This window comes from Podarcis muralis, chromosome 12 (genome assembly GCF_964188315.1).
Source record: "Podarcis muralis chromosome 12, rPodMur119.hap1.1, whole genome shotgun sequence".
NCBI classification, from domain to species: Eukaryota; Metazoa; Chordata; class Lepidosauria; order Squamata; family Lacertidae; genus Podarcis; species Podarcis muralis.
The window spans coordinates 834977-856439 of record NC_135666.1 but is presented as its reverse complement, the minus strand read 5'-3'; the positions used below and the strand labels follow the sequence as shown (position 1 = coordinate 856439).

The 21463-nt window shown below is 56.1% G+C and overlaps 1 protein-coding gene and 1 long non-coding RNA gene across 3 annotated transcripts in view; both read right to left on the bottom strand.

Moving 5' to 3' along the window:
• The window catches only part of KCNH2 (potassium voltage-gated channel subfamily H member 2), an 82840-nt gene that overhangs the window by 21424 nt on the left and 39953 nt on the right, over nucleotides 1-21463 (bottom strand). For both annotated transcript variants that reach the window (XM_028750198.2, XM_077916604.1), the window contains one exon: nucleotides 536-961. In XM_028750198.2, the coding sequence (XP_028606031.2) occupies nucleotides 536-961 (426 nt within the window). The remainder of the gene's footprint in view (nucleotides 1-535; nucleotides 962-21463) is intronic.
• Nucleotides 15428-16867, bottom strand: LOC144324993 (uncharacterized). The gene is made up of 3 exons (XR_013390295.1): nucleotides 16791-16867; nucleotides 16070-16163; nucleotides 15428-15509 (listed from the first exon to the last, which is right to left on the bottom strand). It is a non-coding gene; the product is annotated as an uncharacterized LOC144324993 (long non-coding RNA).

Here is a 21463-nt window from a genome sequence, read left to right as displayed (position 1 = left end):
GACGACCCTCTCCTCCTCCATGAATTTGTCCAATCCTCTTTCAAAGCCATCCACATTGGTGGCCATCCCTGCCTCCAGTGGCAGAGAGTTCCATAGTTTACACTGCATGAAGGACTTTCTTTCATCTGCCATGAACCCTGAGGCCATTGGGGACTGAGCCTGGGACTTGTCCTTCTCTCCTTCTCCATCCACAGCTACCTGGAGGGGCTACCTGCCATCTGCCCCCCACCCTCTGCAGCCCCCACTTCCAAACTTTCTATGTAGACAAGAGTTCAGGCCCTTTCCATGACAGAGATCTGACAGTTGGATGTCTACACAATAGGGAAAGTCTGCATCTGTTGAATTCCTGCCTGTCCTGCAGCCACCGAAGGCACTGCCCATCCTTTTCACAGAAACCAAACCCTCCGCTTTCTATTGCCCTCGCCTTCCCCCGGAGCAGGAAGAGTGTTTGGGCACATTCCGTGACCTGGCGGCTGCTCAAAGGGCCCTTGCAAAGAGGAGCGGCGCCAAAACGCCGGGCTTTTTGCGACTCTACCTCCTCGGAGCCGGAGCCGAAGATGAGCAGGTCAAAGGGGATGGCGGCCACCATGTCGATGAGGAACCAGCCCTTGAAGTAGTGGATGGCGATCTTGGCCGGGTGGCTGACCACCTCCTCGTTGCAGTTGACGTAGGTGGTGCGGAAGTTGATGAGGATGTCGATGATGAACATGATGTCCACAATGAGGTCGACCACGTTGAGGGGGCTGCAGGAGTAGCCGCAGAAGCGCCGCGCCTGCTCGTCCCGGTCGTGCAGCAGGAAGGCGGCCGAGTAGGGCGTGAAGATGGCCGTGTAGATGACCAGCAGCAGGATCAGCCAATCCCAGACCGCCTTGAAGGGGCTGTAGTGCAGGATGGTCCACTTGTGGATGCGCGGCGCCTGCAGCTTGTACTCCGGGAGGACGTCAGCGCCCAGAGACAGGACCTGGGGACGGAGGGAAGGGACACGGGGGCCATCAGAGAGAGAGGCAGAATCACACCCCCCCCCCCGGGAAAGGTGCCACCCAGTGACCCCAGCAGAGTCAGCTTCCATGCCCATCCGTCAGGAACGCTTCGGTTGCCATTCATGCGCCGCAGGGGTTGGACTGGATGACCTTTGGCGGACCCTTCCAACCCTACAGTTCTGTGATTCTCCCATCAGGCCCTGCTCTCACGATAAGATGTGACAGAGGCCGTGGCCTGGCTGCAGGGGAGGGACCGCACTAGTGCTGGATCCAGGCCCCGGGAGGCCGGAACAGCACCCCCCCCCCCGAGAAACTGAAGGAGAAAAGTCACCAGCTCAGTAAAGCGCTCATGGCTTGGCTGGTTGGGCGGCCGCGTGCCAGGGATCCTTGAGCTGCCCAGGGGTTGGGCTGGATGGCCCCTGGAGTTCCCTCAAAGCTCTGCGATTTTGCCCTCCTTGGCAGCCCCTGCTCCTTCTCCTCACCCCAGGATGGCCTCTGTGGAAAAAGGAGGGGTCCCCCCACCCATGTCCAGTCTCCGTGGGCGATGCAGCCGTGGGCCTCAGTCCCCATTCAAGGAATGGCAGGCTTTGCAAGGGACCCCTAAGGGCCATCTAGTCCAACCCGGGAGCTGAAGCATCGCTGGCAGATTCAGCGCCTCTTTCCTCCTCCTGCCAGCTGTCTCAGGCTAAGGTGGGGAGACACACACCACAAACGGGGGGGGGGGGGAGCCAGCTGCTTGCCCCCCCACCCAGGGAGACCCTGAGCTATTTGTTCCCAGCATGCTTTGCTGCCCCCCCCCCCTTCCCTGCTGCTGCTGCTGCCTCCGATTCCCCAGCCGGCTGCCCCAGGAGCACCTTCTATTTATAACCTTCCTGCCCATCCCATGCCAGGGTGCCCTCCAGACAGGCAGGACAGCTAATTCCTCCTGGCTCTGAAGGCGGGGGGGGGGATGTCAGCAGCTGGAGGGGGGGCAGCAGCTGCACAGCCACCTCTGGCCCCTCTGCCAAAAGTCCCAGGAATGGAGCGTCCTGAAAACGAGCCTTTTGCCCCCCGCCCCTCAAGATGCCACCCCCCAGGGGCACCTCACCTGACCCTGGCAGACTCCCCACAAAAGACTCCAGATCATGCTGCTTAGCTAAAGGGTGCTGAGCACCACCCTCTTGGGGGGGGGGGGCAAGGTTGAATTTGGCTCTGGTCACGACATGGTGACAACGAAGCACTCTGCACATCCTCAGGGGAACCTACAAATTCAGTATGGCTGCCTTGACATGGGTGGTTGTCCGACTCAGAGTAGACCCACTGGAAATCATGAGCAGGAGCCTTTGGGGGTGCTGCCCAAAATTCAAAAATCGGTTCCGCCACTGCATCCCCCCATTCCCTGGCCCGGCTTTGGCTCACGAAATGGGCAGACCACTGGCCACCCAGTTCAAACTGGGTCACTGGCATGTGGAAACTGGCTGGGTTCTTGCCCGCAAGGAGCCCCCCCACAATTTCTGCTCTGGGGAGTCCCTTTCCCTGCATTGTTCTGTCACTTCAGGTGAGCCCAAGACACCCTCCTTGCAATGCTCTCAGTCAGAGCAGGAACATGGGACACAGCAAGAGTGCCTCTGAGCACAGGCAGAGTGTCTTCCTCTCTCTGCAGTGCAACCCATCACACACAACAGCGCCCCCCACTCTTCTCAGGGAGACATCAAAGCAGCCCAGAAGCCCCCTAACCTCTCTGGTGGGGAACTGCTAAGACCCCAAGCTGGGGACCTCCGTCCACTGCCTCCCCCTCCCCCCTGAAGCCCCTCCCCAACCACAAGGCCGCACCTGCCTCCCCCTCGGAATGGGATCCCAGCCAGAGACGTCCTCAGGGCCACAGCACAGACCTAAACCACAGCGACATTTTAAAAATCACAAAAAAAACATCCAGCAAGTGCCTCTGAGCACACACAGAGCGCCTTTCCCACGTGACGGTGCAACCTCGGAAGACTTACGTAAGCTCAAAGCTCCCCGGAGGAAGGATCTGCAACCAAAGAGCTTTGCCCCACCTGACCCTCTGCTCCACGAAGCGCCAGAGCGGGTGCCCCCCCGGCCCCCCAACCACCAGGAACGAGGAAGGGCTGAAGGTGGGGTGTGTGTGTGTGTGTGACTCTGCTCCCTTTCACCCTCAGGCCCACACCCAAGCCCCTCTCCCCAGCGAACCCTGAGAGGCGCAGTGGGATGTTGGGGGACCCTCGCAAATCCACCTTCCTGAACAGCAGCTCCAAGCGGCTTTCAAACTCGGCTCCCTCGGCGTCTGGCCACCTCACTCTCCCCTAGCTCAGCCCCAAAGCTGAGTCCACACTGCAGCCAAGAGTGCCTCTGAGCATATAAAGAGTGAGCATCCCTCTATGCAGCCGTAAGAACTACAAAAGAGACTGCTCATAGCTGTCAACGTTTCCCTGTTTCAAAGGGAAATTCCCTTATTCTGAATAGGATTCCTCGCAAGAAAAGGGAAAAGATGACAGCTATGAGCCTGCTGGATCAGGCCAGTGGGGGACCATTCAGCCCAGCCTCCTGCCCTCCCAGGGGCCCACCAGATGCCCCAATGGGGAAACAGCAAGGAGGATCCAAGCCCAGAGCCCTCTCCCCTTCCGGCAGCTGGGATGCAGACGCCATCCTGGCTGGATCCGTCCAACCCTCCCATCTGTATGCTTTACTTGAGATTCCTGCCTTGCAGGGGGTGGACTAGAGGACCCTCAGGGGTCCCTTCCAACTCTATGGCTCCAAAGCCACCCACCCCTCTTGTGGGAGGGAGTTCCACCGTTTAACTATTTGCTGCCTGAAGAAGTCTGCTGCCCCATTCATCCCAGTTTAGTGATAACTCAGCCCCCCAGCACCTATTCCTTCCATAAATAAACCAGAGAGCGGACCCCACCCTCCTGCTTCTGCCCCACGGAGGACAAATGGAGACCCTCCCCTCCTCCCACCCCCCGGGGGGAAAGCGCCTACCTTGTCTCCCTGCTCACCATCCTGGGCCCTGGCTCTGGCATGGGCACCGCTGCCGCTGTCCAGGCAGAGGCAGGTGCCACACAGGGAAGCCCCAGGCATGGGGGGCGCTCCGGGCTGGGGGGCAGCGGTGGCAGCGGCAGGGGGGCCCGAGAAATCCTGGAGCAGCTGCAGGAGGGAAGCCAGCATCCTCTCGCGAAGGCACTGCCGCCCGCATGGTGCTCAGCCCCAGCTGCGTGCCCGGTGGGGGCCACCCAGAGGGCAGGGGGCGGGCGACCCTCTGGTGCCTGGGGCACTGGGCATGCTGCCGGCCTGAGGAGGAGCCCCTTGCGGAGGGGGCGCAGGGAGCGGGCAAAGCAGCCACCCAGAGCGGCTGCCAGGCTCAGATGGGCAAGGCGGCAGCGAGAGAGAGAGAGAGAGAGAGAGAGAGAGGCAGGCAGGCTGGAAAATTATTGGGGCGGAAATTTTACCCAGCCTGCCCTGCTCTCTGTCTCCCAGCGCCAGAAGGAGCCAGGCTGGTCAGCCTCCCCAGCCGTTAACCCTTCGCCGGGGCGGACGGGTTGGTAGATGCCCCCCTGGCACTGCCAAGGCACCAGAGAAGCCTGGCCCCCGGGGGAGAGGAGGAGGGTGGCAGCCCTGGCAGCTGCGTGGGCATCCTCTCTCCCCTCCCCAAAACAGGCCCCCTTGGCGGGGCAAGAGAAAGCCCTCCCCGTCAGGCAAGACATGCCAAGCCTCGCTCCCCACCCACCTTGCGTGTGCTTGCGCACAGTTATTTTGGTACCAGACAGGCTGGCGTGTGTGTGAAAGAGTTCTAATGCTAAGGGGGGGCGGGGGGGACACAAAAAAGATTTTTGAGCCGGGCTTACAGGAGCTGAGCAGGCCACAAAGAAGCCCCTCCCCTGCAGAAATGTGATGCTGTTTGATCGCTCAAGCAAGCGAGTCAAGGTATATCCTGCAGGGGAAGAAATTTGCCTCCCCACTTCCTGGGCCACTTGGCCTGGTCCCTCCTAACTATAGAATCATAAGAGTTGTGGGAAGGGGACCTGGGGGTCATCTAGCCCAACCCCCTGAAGGGCAGGAATCGCAGCGGAAGAATCCCAACTGACCTAATGAAGGAGACTCCACCGCCTTCTGGAAAGAGAGACGGATCAAATGATATAACTGTTGACTGGGAAGGTTCCCCCAGGGGCCATCTAGTCCCCCCCCCCCCCCCCCGCGCGATGCAGGAACTGCAACTAAAGAATCAGACACACACACACATCTCCCCCTTCCCAAGGGAGTCAAACTGCTCTTCCCATCAGAAACAGGATCTGCAGCTGGCCTACCTGGCAGGCAGGGTGTACAGAGAAACCTCTCCACCGCAAAGGCACTTTGCACATGCTTGTTGCTGCTTGTTGCTTTAGCTTTCATGTATATTTTAATAACGTTGTTGTTGGCATTCTGACTCAACCTCAGGAAGGACTTGCCAGCAGGAATTGCTGCTCAACAACGGTGGGATGGAAGGTTGGAGGTTGGATGGCAGCCTGTCATGGAGGCTTTCAATGAGATTCCTGCACTGAGAGGGTTGGACTGGATGGCCACCAGGGGTCCCATCCAACTCTACCATTCTATGATCCATCTGCCTCCAGAGACAATGGAGCGTGCTTCCAGGGGTGAAGCCAAACCGCTGTGTGAGCAGCCGAGAGTGATCTCCCTGGGCGCAAGGCTGGGCCGTGTGGGGGGGGGTCCCGGGCTGCCCAGACTAGAAGAGTGACTAGTGGGGTGCCACAGGGTTCTGTCTTGGGCCCGGTCTTATTCAACATCTCTATCAACGACTTGGATGATGGACTCAAGGGCATCCTGATCAAATTTGCAGATGACACCAAACTGGGAGGGGTGGCTAACACCCCAGAGGACAGGATCACACTTCAAAACGACCTTGACAGATTAGAGAACTGGGCCAAAACAAACAAGATGAACTTTAACAGGGAGAAATGTAAAGTATTGCACTTGGGCAAAAAAAATGAGAGGCACAAATACAAGATGGGGGACACCTGGCTTGAGAGCAGTACATGTGAAAAGGATCTAGGAGTCTTGGTTGACCACAAACTTGACATGAGCCAACAGTGTGACGCGGCAGCTAAAAAAGCCAATGCAATTCTGGGCCGCATCAATAGGAGTATAGCATCTAGATCAAGGGAAGTAATAGTGCCACTGTATTCTGCTCTGGTCAGACCTCACCTGGAGTACTGTGTCCAGTTCTGGGCACCACAGTTCAAGAAGGACACTGACAAACTGGAACATGTCCAGAAGAGGGCAACCAAAATGGTCAAAGGCCTGGAAACGATGCCTTATGAGGAACGGCTAAGGGAGCTGGGCATGTTTAGCCTGGAGAAGAGGAGGTTAAGGGGTGATATGATAGCCATGTTCAAATATATAAAAGGATGTCACATAGAGGAGGGAGAAAGGCTGTTTTCTGCTGCTCCAGAGAAGCGGACACGGAGCAATGGATCCAAACTACAAGAAAGAAGATTCCACCTAAACATTAGGAAGAACTTCCTGACAGTAAGAGCTGTTCGACAGTGGAATTTGCTGCCAAGGAGTGTGGTGGAGTCTCCTTCTTTGGAGGTCTTTAAGCAGAGGCTTGACAACCATATGTCAGGAGTGCTCTGATGGTGTTTCCTGCTTGGCAGGGGGTTGGACTCAATGGCCCTTGTGGTCTCTTCCAACTCTAGGATTCTATGATTCTATTCTATGATAAGACGACAAGAACCCCGTTCTCAGCCTCACTGATGTGGCCCAAAGGAACGCCGAGCCAGATGTGGGACTCTGGATTTCTGTAGGGCTTTCTCGTGAGCCTTCTCTTCTCCCCCCAGGACAGTGGAGGTTCAGGGTCAGAGTTTTCCTTCTCTGACTGAGATGGGCTCGCTTCCCATTTGCCCCTGATATTTTAACACTTGAGTTTATAGGTAGTTAACAGTTTAGTGTTGTTACTTTATTCTGCAAAACACTTTGGAATCCTTGGACAGAAAGCGACCCCTAAATGGTTTTAATAAGCAAATAATAAATAGAGGATAGCATCTTAAAAAGCAGAGACATCACCTTGCCGACAAAGGTCCACATAGTTAAAGCTATGGTTTTCCCAGTAGTGATGTATGGAAGTGAGAGCTGGACCATCAAGAAGGCTGATCGCCGAAGAATTGATGCTTTTGAATTCTGGTGCTGGAGGAGACTCTTGAGAGTCCCATGGACTGCAAGAAGATCCAACCTCTCCATTCTGAAGGAAATCAGCCCTGAGTGCTCACTGGAAGGACAGATCCTGAAGCTGAGGCTCCAAGACTTTGGCCACCTCATGAGAAGAGAAGACTCCCTGGAAAAGACCCTGATGTTGGGAAAGATGGAGGGCGCAAGGAGAAGGGGACGACAGAGGACGAGATGGTGGGACAGTGTTCTCAAAGCTATTAACATGTGTTTGACCAAACTGTGGGAGGCAGTGGAAGACAGGAGGGCCTGGCATGCTCTGGTCCAGGGGGTCACGAAGAGGCAGAAACGACAAAACAACAACAACAAATAGAGGAACGGATGGGTGGAACATCGTGGTTCCTGCTTCCACCTGCTCAGGTCTGCTTTCAGCAGCAGGGAAACTGAGGCGGGAGGGGTGGCAGGTGCCAAGGAGGAGGATGTGGAAGGGTGCCTTGTTGTTGTTATTATTATTTATCTTTATATGCCACCTTTACCTTCAAAGGATCTCCAGGGGGTGCAAATGGCTCCCCTTCTCCCCATTCCACCCTCACAACAACCCTAAGAGATGGCGACTGACTCCAAGGTCACCCCGGGGGGATTCGAACCCTCCTCTCCCAGGTCCCAGCCCAGCACTCTAACCATTAGACCCCATTGCCAGTGCCTGGTTGGGGGTGACTGGCCTGTGGGCTCGGCCGAGGGGGTCTCAGCTGTGGGTCTCAGCTGCGGACCCCGTGGGTTGCTTTCTAGACCTAGCATTTTTATCAAATCTCCAAAAAGATTCCAAAACATTGTCCTGTGCAATTTCCCTTCTTCTTGACTTCCCAGGCCTCATTTCCTGATGTTTATTTTAAACTTCTTTTTATGAGCTACCTTACGGCACATATGCTTTTATTATCTGAACTTCGCTGTCATTAGTTCTTTCGAAAACCCACGGCTTATATTCCAAATCCAATGGGATGGCGTTCAAATCGTCTGATGCGGACGCGATACTTTTCCAAGAGGGCACTTTCGAAAGCCTCCCATGAATAAATAAGTGTTCCTGAGTGTGCGAGGAACGGCCGGCGGACAAATGGTGAAAATGGCCCATCTGGCCCTGCCTCCTCTTCTCATCTGGGCTGGCCCATTACGAAGAAACCCAGGATCCGACCCCCAGAGCCACCCTCCCCTCAGCCCTGCCCTGCTGAGCGCCACAGAGGGGGCAGGTAAGACTAAGAAGAGCCCTCCTGGCTCAGACTCACAGCTGGGCCCTTGGCTCAATGCAACAGACTCTTACAGAATCACAGAGTTGGAAGGGACCCCAGGGGTCATCCAGACCAACCCCCTGAAAGGCGTCCAGGGCCGATGGCCATCCAGCCTCTGCTCAAAAACTGCAAGGAAGGAGCGTCCACCCCATTCATCCTGCACTGGAACAGCTCTTGCGGCCTGAAGCTTCTTCCCGATGTTCTTAATGGCTTGCCAGTGGTTCTTCCGAGGTTCTTAATGGCTCCCCAAGCCCACCATCCTCTTCTCGCAGAGGCCAACCAGAGGCCCCGTCCGGGAAGCAGCCACAGGAACAGCTCTCCCCTCCTGCGGTTTCCATAAGAGCCTAAGTACAGTGGGCGCTCGGGTTGCGATTCGGCGCTTCTGCGCATGCGCAAAGTGTGATCGCTGAAACCCGGAAGTAACCCGTTCCAGTACTTCCGGGTTTCGGCAGTCCGCAACCCCAAAAAACACAACCTGAAGCGTCTGTAACCCGAGGTATGACTGTACCCCCTGAAGAACCGGCTGGATGGGGTCAGCAGTGGGTCCTTTTAGTCCGGCATCCTGTTCTCACAGTGCCAAGCGGATCCTTTTGAGAAGCCTCCAGGCAGGATCCAAGCATGAGAGCCACGCTCTCCCCTCCTGTGGTTTCCAGCCACCACCATCCAGAAGCAGAGTAGAGCCATCCTGGCTAGCAGGCCTTGAAAGCTGCCTCCTCGTCCATGAACTTAAAATCATGGAATTGTAGCGTTGGGAAGGACCCCAAAGGTCATCCAGCCCAACCCCCTGCCATGCAGGAATCTTCTTGAACCCTCCTTCCAATCCATCCAGGTTGGTGCCTCTTGTGGCAGGGAGTTCCATAGTTAAACTCAGAGGGAAGGAGGGCTTTCTTTTATTGGTGATGGATTTTCTCACGTTCAGTTTCATGGGGTGCCCACAAAATGTGGTCTGATGAGGGAGGGGGTGGGCTTGGCACATTCAGTGATATGGTGCCCCCCTCACCCCCTCCAGTCAGTCTAAAACAGCCTTTCTCAACCTGTGGGTCCCCAGATGTTGTTGGACTACAACTCCCACCACCCCTAGCTAGCAAGGCCAGAGCTCAGGGATGATGGGAGTTGTAGTCCAACAACATCTGGGGACCCACAGGTGGAGAACCGCTGGTCTAAAAGGATGTAGGAACAAGGGGGGCAGGCATGGGGTGTGGAGCAAGGCCCCCTTGGCTCTCCAGGGTTTCAGGCAGGGGGGGTCACCCAGATCTTTTCTCAGGGGTGTGGGGCCCACTTGTAGGATGAAGCTGGGGGCCCCTCTTGGTGGGGGGGGTCCTTTCCTGGGCTGAGCTGCCTCTTCAAGAGCTGGCAAAATGTTCCCTGTCTGCTCCTGTTCCATTTTTAGCGAGGGAGGGGGGCAGAGGTCCAAGGGGGAGGGGGCCACCCAGGCTGAGGAGAGATGTGCTAAAATTAACTGGCCTCCTTTGGGCACCAAATTGGGACAAACTATTGGCCTTTGCTGGGAAAGCAAGGCAAAGCTGGACAGGGGGAATGTGGGGGGGGGGGTGAGGGGGGAGGAAGGAGCAATCTCTCCTCCCCACAAGGGAGACAAAGGGAGAGGGGGGAGCCATGACACTGTGTGTGTGTGTGTGTGTGTGTGTGTGTGTGTGTTGCATCTCTTTTCCCAGGTCTTCCACATAACTCATTTTTGGAAATGGCCTTTTTTTGGGGGGGGGGGTCCCTCCAGAGCCCCCTCCAGACCGGAAGGCAGCTCAGAGAGGGGTCAGCACCTCCAGGCGTCTTAGCAGGGGGCTCTGCTTGGCTATGGCTGGAGGGGGCATGTTCCTTGAAAGCAAGTTCTCTGAATCAAACTCACTCACGGAAGGTTTGCAGGACACCCCTCTCACCCCCCCCCCCAACAACCTGGCAGAGTCCAGTTCACCAGGTCTCTTTCTCCATGGCTTAGAGACACCCCCCCCCCCGCAGACTCAGGTTGCCCACTCCAGAGTCTCTCCCCCCCCAATACAATCAAAGAGGGCTCATCCATCCCAACCCCTGCAGTGCCGGAATTGCAGCTGAAGAATCCCTGACAGGGGGATCTGCCATTCGACAGGATTCAGCAGCCTGGGGAAAAGCGCCAGCTGTATTTGATTAAAAATGCACATTTCCAGACCCCAAGGCACCGTCGGGCATTCTTGCTGCAGAATTCCTGATCAATTAATTAGGAATATCTTGATGGGGGGGACAGTCAAAGGGGCGCCCTGGGAAGGCCCTCTCTCTGTCCGGGGGGCTGGGCTAGATGACCCTTGCCAGCCCCTCTACAACTCTACGGCTGATTTCCTGAGTGCCTGAGCCAGGGAGATGGCAGTAAGATGGAGGAATGCAGGAGTTGCAAGACGCACTTGTGGGTGGCGCAAAATTGGCACTAACCCGATCTAGCCCTCCCTGAGAATATGAGGACTGGAATGGCATCCATCCTCTTGTACCTCTTGAACCTGCAGCCTTGGTCAGGCTCTCCCTGGCGACACGGGGCTCCTCTTCCCATTTCACAGAAGTGGAGACTGAGGGCGGCTGCCTTGCCCAGGGGGGTTCAGGGGGGTCCTTGGCACGGCTTGCGCCAGGGGAACAGACTTCCATGGCGGGATCTCCAGGGCACTCATTCTCCTCCCTCCTGAACATGCAGGCCTTTCGCCAGCTCACCAGACCATTTGGCTGTGCTCAAGCCTTCCTGACAGACCCTCTTGATCAGTGGGGCTGGGTCCTTCTTGGAGGTTCCACTGACCACTGGGTGGTGGCCATTCTCCGTGGGATCCCCCCCCCCGGCATCGTTCACTTCCACTGCATTGCTTCCTCTGTGCTGAAGAGGCTCCTCCGAACCCAGTGCTTTTCCCCCCTAAAAAAATGTTGAGAGGTGCTCTCATTTTCCTACTCATATTGAAATACTGCCCCTCAGTGAGGCCAAACTTACGATTCATAAAATGTTTAGGGGTATGAGTACCCCAGCGTCCCCCCCCAGGAAAAAACCACAGTCCGTACCTGACATTTAGCACCAGATAGATAGATAGATATAGGGACCCACCCAATTTACTTGGCCTGGTTTAGAAACTGAAGGCAGTCAAAATGACCCACACTTTGGGGGGGGGGCTCCTCTGAACGAGCCCCCTGGCGTCCTCTGCCCCCTTTCTGCCTGTTCTGTTGCTCCTTGTCTGCTGTGGGCACAGCAAAACTTTATTTATTTCTTGCATTTCACACTGGGTTGGACTAGATGGCCCCTGAGGGTCCCTTCCAGCTCTACAACTCTATGGTTTTTTTTATATCCCGCCTTACCTGCAAGGAAGCTCAAGGTGGCCAGTGTGTTCCTGCTTCCTCCCTTATCCTTACAACAACCCTGTGAGGTAGGCTAGGCCGAGAGGCAGCGACTGCCCCCGCCAAGGTCACCCATGGCTGAGTGGGGACTTGAGCCTAGTGCTCTAACCACTAGGCGACACTGCCTCTCTCTTGAATTGCCCCACAGCTGGACATAGGAAGGAAGGGAAGATGAGGGGGGGCAGGGCAAGTGCAGGGGCACAGAGTGGTCTTTCCCAGAGTCCCCTCCTACCCACAAGCAAGCTGCCTCCCATTTCTTGCCCCCCATCCTGTGCCCCTGGCCTCACAGGGCTGGTCAAGTGGGGCCTTTGCCCTCTTCCTAACGTTGGGGGTGGTGCAGGGCTCAGCTCCAGAACCCGCTTTCCATGCAAGGGCTTGACTCGGGAAGAAAAGAGTGCCTCTGAGTGCGAGCAGAGTGGATTTAAGGCAACGCTGAGAAAGCCTAGACCTGCAGCCCAGTGAGGCCTCTTGAATTCAGCTGCAATGGTTGGTGGAGCAGCAGGGAGAAAGGGAACAGAGGACTGCCTCTGCCTGCCCATTCCAGGGCACAGAGTTCAACTACGGAACTCCCTGCCACAGGAGGCAATGATGGCGACCAAGCTGGCTGGCTTTAAAAGAGGACTGGGCCAGATCCTGGAAGACGGGCCGGCCGGGCAAAGTGCTTCCTTCTGCTTGCGCCTTTCCTTCCAGGATTCACAGTTCAGGCAAGGCAGCAGCAGGGGGCGTGCTGGAGCCTTTCTCGAACCCAGAGCCTGCGGCTGACAGAAGGGGGGTTTCCTAAGGGGCTGGAGGGCTACCTGGCTAGGCTGGGGGGCAGCACCCCACAGTCCCAGTGCCCCCCAAGGAGGGCTTTGGCCACACGGCTCCCCAGGGGAGAAGAAGCACCTTGACTGGAGCGAGAGAACAGAGGGGAGGCCCAGGGCTGAGCTCTGAGGAAACAGTGAGAAAGACAGTGTGGTGTAGGGGTTAGAGTCGTGGACTAGGTCCTGGGAGACCAGAGTTCGAATCCCGCCTCTTCTCAGCCATGAAGATCCCTGGGTGTGACCTCTCAGGCCATTATTATTATTATTATTATTATTATTATTATTATTATTATTATTATTATTATTATTATTTTACCCTACCCCACAGGGTTTCTGTGCGAAAACGTTCCTCTTCAGCCAGACCTTTGGCTGATCAACAGTCTATGTCCTTTTCAATGTCTTTGGGGGGGGGGATTATGGGTTTGTTTTGTTCTTGTTTTTATCATGTCCTTTGTGGTTTCATTCTGTGTTTTTGTGCTGTGGAGCACCCTGGAAACTCCGGACGAAAATTTAATAAATAACACCCATAATAAATTGTGGGGATTTAAATGGGGGGGGGGGGAGACCTCCTTGAACTCCTTGCAGAACGAAGAGGCAGACACAGGAACTGGCCGGTTTTTTTTGTTTTTTTAAGGAAATGAAATTCTTTTTTTCCGGGAGCCCTTTTCGGACCGGGGGGGGGGGGGTCTTTGCCTTGTGCAATGTGCCAAATCCCGAGTGGGGGGCATCTTGAAGAGGTTTGCCTGGACACATGCAAACCTCACAGAGCTTGAACTGGTTCCAACTTCAAGGTGGGAGATGGAGGGCTGGGGGCAACACCGTCCCTTCTCACCAGCCCCTCTGCCCTGCTCCTGGCCTGGGGGGCAGAGTCCACATGGGAGCAGACCAGACCCAGACCCTCCCCACACCTTGCAGAAAGACAGAGCCATAGACTTGGGAGGGACCCCAAGAGGCCATCCGGCCCCAGCAGGGCAGTAATGGCAGTTGGCAAATCCCTGACCGGTGGCCAAAGGACCTCTGTTTAAAGCTCTCCCACGAAGGAGACCCCACTGAGAGACCCCTGGAACTGGATGGGATGCCAAGGGCCACCGAGACCGAGCCCCCACCAAGGCAGGAATCGCAACAAAAGCATCCCAGACTCTGCTTGGAAACCTCCAAGGGAGGAGAGATGACCATAAGAGCAGCGGGTCCAGCTGGGACCCCAACAACAACAACAACAACTAATAATAATAATAATAATAATAATAATAATAATAATTTATTTATACCCCGCCCATCTGGCTGGGCTTCCCCAGCCACTCTGGGCAGCTTCCAACAAAATATTAAAATACAGTGATAGCTCGGGTTAACTACTTAATTCGTTCCGGAGGTCCGTTCTTAACCTGAAACTGTTCTTGACCTGAAGCACCACTTTAGCTAATGGGGCCTCCTGCTGCCGCTGCGCCGCCAGAGCACGATTTCTGTTCTCATCCTGAAGCAAAGTTCTTAACCCGAGGTACTATTTCTGGGTTAGCGGAGTCTTTAACCTGAAGCATATGTAACCTAAAGCATATGTAACCCAAGGTACCATTGTACGGTAATACATCAAACATTAAAAGCTTTCCCTAAAGAGGGCTGGCTTCAGATGTCTTCTAAAAGTCTGGTAGTTGTTGTTCTCTTTGACATCTGGTGGGAGGGCGTTCCACAGGGCGGGCGCCACCACCGAGAAGGCCCTCTGCCTGGTTCCCTGTAACTTGCCTTCTCGCAGTGAGGGAACCACCAGAAGGCCCTTGGCGCTGGACCTCAGTGTCCAGGCAGAATGATGGGGGTGGAGACGCTCCTTCAGATATACAGGACCGAGGCCGTTTAGGGCTTTCAAGGTCAGCACCAACATTTTGAATTGTGTTCAGAAACGTACTGGGAGCCAGTGTAGGTCTTTCAAGACCAGTGTTATGTGGTCTCGGCGGCCGCTCCCAGTCACTGCCTCATTCTGGATTAGTTGTAGTTTCTGGGTCACAAGCAAGCAAGCAAAGAAATCTCTGGAAAGAGCTCAAGGGCCAGAGCTCCGTGGCAGAACACCTGCTTGGCATGCAGAAGGGCCCTGGTTCAACCCAGGTAGGGCTGGGAGAGAGACCCCTGTCCAAAACCCAGGAGAGCCATTGCTGCCGGTCAGCGTAGGCGATGCTGAAGTGGACTGGCCCCAGAGCCGGACTCGGGAGAAGGCAGCTTCCTGCGCCCCTAGTTCTGAGCAGACATTTTTACGGCTATTTTTTGCTATTACGATGTTCCCAAACCAAAGTTAGTTCCGAAGTGGCTCCCAGTCAAAGGGTCCCCAAACCGCAAGGACAAGTGCCTCTCCAGACGTCTGGGGCTGCCTCTCGCAACAGCTGTGCTCCAGATGTGGACCTGGCCGGGACGGGCGGAAACTGTTTCCCAAAGCATCTGGAAGCCACCAGGTGGGGGGCGGCTACCATCAAACCCCCACAGCAAAATGCCTAGACTACTGGCAGCACACAAATTAAATACATATTTTTTTTAAAAAAAATCTTAGAATTGTAGCTTTGCAAAGGACCCCCAAGGGCCATCTAGTCCAACCCCCTGGGATCTAAAGCTGAACAGAGCTGTATTAGGAGCAGCCTAAGCATCAAGTAGTCCTATCACCATCAGTCTCCCTCCCTCCACAAAATGTATCACAATACAGCAATGTAGGTAGAGCAATGGTGGGAGGGGGCACTTTTTTCAGCCCCCTCCCCAGTAACTGCTCCCGCCGTTCCTCGCTAAACCTGCTGCTTGGTCATGTCCAAAAGATGAATGTCGGCCTCCCTGCAAGATCGTAGCCCCCGGCACAAGGCACAGTCTGCTGGAGTTGCCCATTAATCGAAGGGGGGGGGGACTCTGGAGAACCAGGGGGCAGAATCTGATCGCAAGCGGAGATCCAAAGAGCCGGGTGGCTGGAGGGGCTACATCAGGGAAAGGAAGAGAGACACTAAGGAGGAGGGGAACCAAGACTCCCCCCCCCCCAAAAAAAAGAAATTGGTTTAGCAACACTTTTGGACTGCATGGTGATGTGTGAGTGGGATCCATCGCCAGCCATGGGGGGCTAAAAGGAACTTTAATGCACAGTATCTCTGCTTCCCCTTCCAGTTTGCATGCACTGGCACTAAAAGCAACATTCAGCAAATCTCTGCTCAGAGTAGACCCATTTGAATTAATGACCATGACGAAGAGAGGTCCATTGGTTTCAATGCACCTACACTGAGTAGGATGTAGCTGAACAGCACCCAAAGATCCAGTTACAGATGGGTAGCCGTGTTGGTCTGCCATAGTCAAAACAAAAAAAATTCCTTCCAGTAGCACCTTAAAGACCAACTAAGTTAGTTCTTGGTATGAGCTTTCGTGTGCATGCACACGAAAGCTCATACCAAGAACTAACTTAGTTGGTCTTTAAGGTGCTACTGGAAGGAATTTTTTTTGTTTAGCACCCAAAGAGTCAGGGATGGTCTCGGAATACATGCCTCACCTCTGCAACAAAACAGCGCCAACGTCCCTTCTCTGTTTTTCATGGGGGGGGGGGCGGTATTTGAAGCCCCCTCCCCACCCTCATGGCATGTCCACTAATAAGACACGAATAATAACAAGGCAATAATAAATAATACCAATCAGTAATGATGAGGTAGTAATAAGACTTTCTGCTCCAGAGAATGACCTGCCCAGCTGCCCCCCCCCCCGAAAGCCTTCATCCTGAAACCTCAAACTCTTCACTCCCCCTTTCCTCTGCAACCCCCAAAGCAGTTCTTCTGTCTGGGGGGCAGCTGGGGTCCCCTCACCCAGCCCCCTCCGTGCGCATAGGGATCTATGGCTCCCTGTGGCATCGGCCGGCTGGGTCAGGCATCACTGAGTGTCCAGCTGGTGTCACATAAATATTTGGGAGCAACAGTTGGATGCAGATCAGGAAACAAGGGCAGGAAAGGGCAGGCCAGGGCCAGGGTGTCTGCAGAAGACCCGGCAGAATTCGCTCCTGGTGCCCTGAAGAGCCTCCTTCTGGGTGCCCCCCCAAGTGCAGGGGTTGGGGCACAGAACAGCACAGGGGGCTCCCCTCCCTCCCAACCCAGAACTCGCCAGAACTTCATGAGCCCCATACCTTCCCCCCAGCCTCTGAGCGTGTGCAGAGTGCTCTCCCCGCCCTCCCCTTCGGAAAGCCCCCTGGTGGGCTGCCCGCCCCGCCCCCCACAGCCCCCTACCTCCTGCGCCACCAGGCTGGAGATGCGCACCGCCCGGCGCACTCGGGTGTTCTTGCCCTCCGGCTGCCCGACGCCGCTTTCCTTCCTGCCCTGAGACATGCCCGCTGCAGCGAGGATCCTGGCTCAGGGCATGGGGCTCAGGGGGAGGGGGCTCTGGGGGGGCCCTGGCCGCCGCGCCCCCCCCCGCCGCCGTGGGGGGTGGCGAGGAGGGCGAGGAGGGCGAGAAGGAGGCAGCCAGGCACCTCACCAGCGGAGGCTGGGCAGATGGGAACAGATGCCAGGGTCTCTCTCCCTCCCTCCCTCCCTCCCTCCCTCCTTGGCCCACCCACGGGGAGGCCCCGGCTGGCCTCCGCCCACTCGCTGCCAGCCTCCCCCCCCCCCCGCTCCTCCTTGCTCTCAGAGCATCCTCACACCCAGCTCTGCTCCAAGGAGGGGAAAGTCCATCTGCTCCGGCGGCAATGAGCATTTGGAGAGGGAGACTGAGCGAGAGGGAGCGCGCCCCCAGCCCCACTCCCGGGGGAGATCTGTGCTGGGGAGGGGGCTCCTGCATGTATACCCTCCCCATCCCTCCCCTTTATCCCCCGGCTCCTGAATCAGTCCGCTCCGCAGCCCTGACTGGCTCCCGGGGTTCTCCTCCTCCCCCGAGTGCGGCCGGGGAAACTGAGGCACAAGGCAGGAGCACCCCGCCCTCCCCTATTCTCCAGAGGCACCTCCGGCCCCCGAGATCCTTCTCCGCTCCCGCTGCGCGGTCCAGTCCCCGGCCGGGGGGGGGCGCACCTCGGCCGGGCCCCCCTCTGCGGCACGGGGGTCACCTTGGAGCGCGCCGGGAGACAGAGGCGCTGCGGGCTTCCGATGCGGCTGCTTGGCGGAGACACCCCCAGCCCCCAACTCTCCCTCGCTCGCTCTCCGCCCGCCCGCCCTCCAGCCGGGACTTATGGGGCCATAAAGTCGGAGAGGGCGCGTGCGCAAGCAGCCCCCGCCCCACGGAAGAGGGGCTTCGCTCCAGCCCTTCGGGGTCTTCGCCTGACAAAGGGAGGCAGGAAGACCATCCATCCATCATCCGCGCGGCCTCGCCACATCCCCAGGGGGCGCGCACCAGCAGCCCCACATCTGGGGCCAGGCTCGCCTCAGCCCCAGCTGGACCATAGCGCAGCCCCGTCGGAGGAAGCAGCCTCAGAGCACCAGGTTGCTCTGCATTGTCCGCACACGGGCCGGCAGCAGCCCGCCGTTCTCCCCCGGGTCGGGCGTCGCTCTGCCTCCACCCTCTCCGGAGACGCCGGGCGGGGGGGGGGGGCTGAAGCTGCCCCCTTCGTCCCGCGGAGCAGGGGCTCTGCAGCCGCCAAAGGAATAAAGGAAGGCTCCAGCCCTCCTTGTTCCTGTTTCAAACAACTCAGCCGGTGTTCAGGGGCTCTTAGGGGGAGTCAGAAACTGGACTTTTCCAGCCTTCCGTGGAGTCTGGAGGTGCCAGTGGGGGTTCGGGGGGGGGGGACGGACCTTCATGTCAAGCTCGACCGCTGAGCTACGGCCTTGCCAGGCCCCGGGATGCCCACCCTCCCTCCCTCCCACCCACCATATGCACTTCGATTAAGCAAGGACAGAGGGAGGCAAATCCTGTCTGGAGGGGATTAGAGCCTGGAGAGACGCCCTGGAGCTGGGAAGCGAGGAGGGGGCTTGTTAAGCCCCTCTCCCCTTCCCTCTCCCCTCCAACTTGCTGTCCTCATTGCCACTGCTCCACCCTGAAGTGGCACAAAATCATAGGGCACCCCAAAGGCCATCTAGACCAGCCCCCCTGCAATGCAGGAGTCACGGGCCACGGCTGAATAATTCCTGTCAAAGCTCTGGCCACCCAACCTCTGCTTAAAAAGCTCCAATGAACCTTCTCGTCGTAGAACCGTAGACTCAGAAGGGACACCCCAAAGGCCATCTAGTCCAACCCCCTGCAGCGCAGGCATTGCAGCCACAAGGAATGACATGGTGCCTTTCCCATCTCAGCCGCCCCCCACCTGGAACCAGGCCGGAGACCCTTCAGAATCAGGGAAGAGCCTCGAGGCCCAGGCGTGGGGCAGGGGGCCCCTCATCCCTCTGCTCTGCCCCGCATCCTCTTCTCACAGGGGCTGAATGCCTCCAAGAACCTAGAAGTCCAGATAGACTGCCTCTGGGCCTGGAGGCTCCATAAGAGCCTAAGGAGAGCCCATGGCCTGCCCAGTCCAGCCTTCTCTTGTCCCCGGCGCCAAGCAGGTGCCCATTGTGGGCAACCCTCAAGCAGGATTTGAACACAGGACCATCGTCTCCCTTCCTGTGGCTGCCAGCAACTGTGGGAGGGAGTTCCATGGTTTAACTCCGCGTTGCATGAAGTACCGTATTTTTTGCTCTATAACTCACTTTCTCCCTCCTAAAAAGTAAGGGGAAATGTGTGTGCGTCTTACGGAGCGAATGCAGGCTGCACATCTATCCCAGAAGCCAGAACATCAAGAGCGATTGCTGCTTTCGCTGCGCAGAGATCCCTCTTGCTATCCTGGCTTCTGGGATTCAGAATATTTTTTTTCTTGTTTTCCTCCTCCAAAAACTAGGTGCGTCTTGTGGTCTGGTGCGTCTCATAGAGCGAAAAATACAGCACGTCTTCCTTTCCTCTGTCCTGGATCTCCTGGCATTCAGCTTCACAGGATGTTCAGGACTTTGGAGAGAGGGAGGGAAACGCTTCTCTCTCTGCTTCCTCCATGCCAGGCCTAATCTGAAAACCCCTCCATCAAATCCCCCTTAATCACCTTTTCCCAAATGTGCCAACCTTTCTTCGGAGGGGAGATGCTTTAATTACCAGCCTGTTTCTTTCTCTCTGCCCATCCTGAGTGCAGGTACTCAGGGGAGCTGAGCCCGCCAGGCCCTGGCAGGATGCCAGCCTCATCAGGTCAATGTGCACACCGCTCTTGATGGACCCATCGCTGGCTGCCGCGAGGGGGGGCGGCGGACGCACACTTTGGCAAGCGCAGCACAGCCCCTCCCCACCACAGGGCACAAGGAAGTGGCCTCATTCTGTCTGGACAAGTTCTGCGGGGGGGGGGGAGCCAGGACCCTGGGAGGGGCCAGAGGAAGGGTGCTGGGGGGCGGCTGGGGGGGGGGCGAGGAAGAGAGATGGCCATGGAGCTTCTGATGGGATTTTGCATCCTCTCACTCACAGCCCTATTTTTTTGGGGGGGGGGCAGCTTCCTCCTCCTCTTTGCCCTTATCAGTGTGGAAGTGGTTGGGGCAATCCAGCCAGATGGGTGGGGTAAATAATAATAATAATAATAATAATAATAATAATAATAATAATAATAATAATAATAGTGTGAGGTGGGCAACTTCCCCCTAAGTGTTTTCCTTGTTGATTAATTACAACTATTATGGTCCCAGGCCAGGTTCCAGCATTAAAAAGGGTTTTGAATGGCAGGCAGAATTAGGGCAACACAAGCTCTAGGGGCCCGTAGATCAGTGGTTAGAGCGTCTCCTTTGCATGCAAGATCTTGGGTTTGACTCCTTATGTCTTAGGGCAGGGGTCGGCAAGGCTTACCGGCCATGGGTTGGATCACTCCCACGGAGATCGTCCGTGGGCCGGACCGGCACAGCACAACACTGGAAATTGTGTCTGCGTATGTCTGCAGCGCCAGAAATCACTTCTGCGCATGCCCAGATGCCAAAAGTCGCACCTGTGCAGAAGTGATTTTCGGCATCTGAGCATGCACAGAAGCGATTTCCGGTATCTGTGTGTGCGCAGACGCAGTTTTTGGCACTGCTCGGCGAGTCCCCGTGCTGCACCGGTTTAGCGCAGCATGCGGAGGACTCACCAAGCGGCTGGCTTGGTTCAGGGGCGGCTCAGGGGCCAGTAAAATGGCCTTTGTGGGCCGCATCTGCTCCATGGGCCGCACGTTGCTGACCCCTGTGTTAGGGAATGATTCTGCAAAGAAACAAGTTGAAGTTTCTGAAAGGTTCCAGAGTTTTTTCCTTTACATTTGGGGGTGGCACTGTGACCATAATTGGTTTCAGCTGGAAGTGCTAATAAAAAGAAGACCACTCTGTTTGCAGATGCCCGATAGCAAAATGTCTGTCTGAAGAGTCGTGCCTGTGAGGCCTGTTGCTGTGATTCACGATGTGCTGGAGGAGACCAGACCCATTGAGCCAATTGCCCATCTCCTGCTGCCCTTCTAAGTAATACCCCTCCCCACTCTCCCACTATATATAAGGGTCTGGGGACTTCTGTTTCCGTGTATCTGAAGAAGTGTGCATGCACACAAAAGCACATACCCAGAACTTAGTTGGTCTATAAGGTGCTACAGGACATTTTTTTTATTTTTATTTTTAGTTTAGAAAGAAGTTTACCTAACCATCAGTATCTGCGCAGAGAAAGTGTGTGGACGGTAGCCTCTAATATTACGGCATCTTCAGGTAAGGATGGAAAAGAGGATCGTAACTTTGAGTCCAAACCTAGACAGCATCTTAAAAAGGAGACATCACCTTACCAACAAAGGTCCGTATAGTTAAAGCTATGGTTTTCCCAGTAGTAATGTATGGAAGTGAGAGCTGGACCATAAAGAAGGCTGATCGCCAAAGAATGGATGCTTTTGAATTCTGGTGCTGGAGGAGACTCTGGAGAGTCCCATGGACTGCAAGAAGATCAAACCTCTCCATTCTGAAGGAAA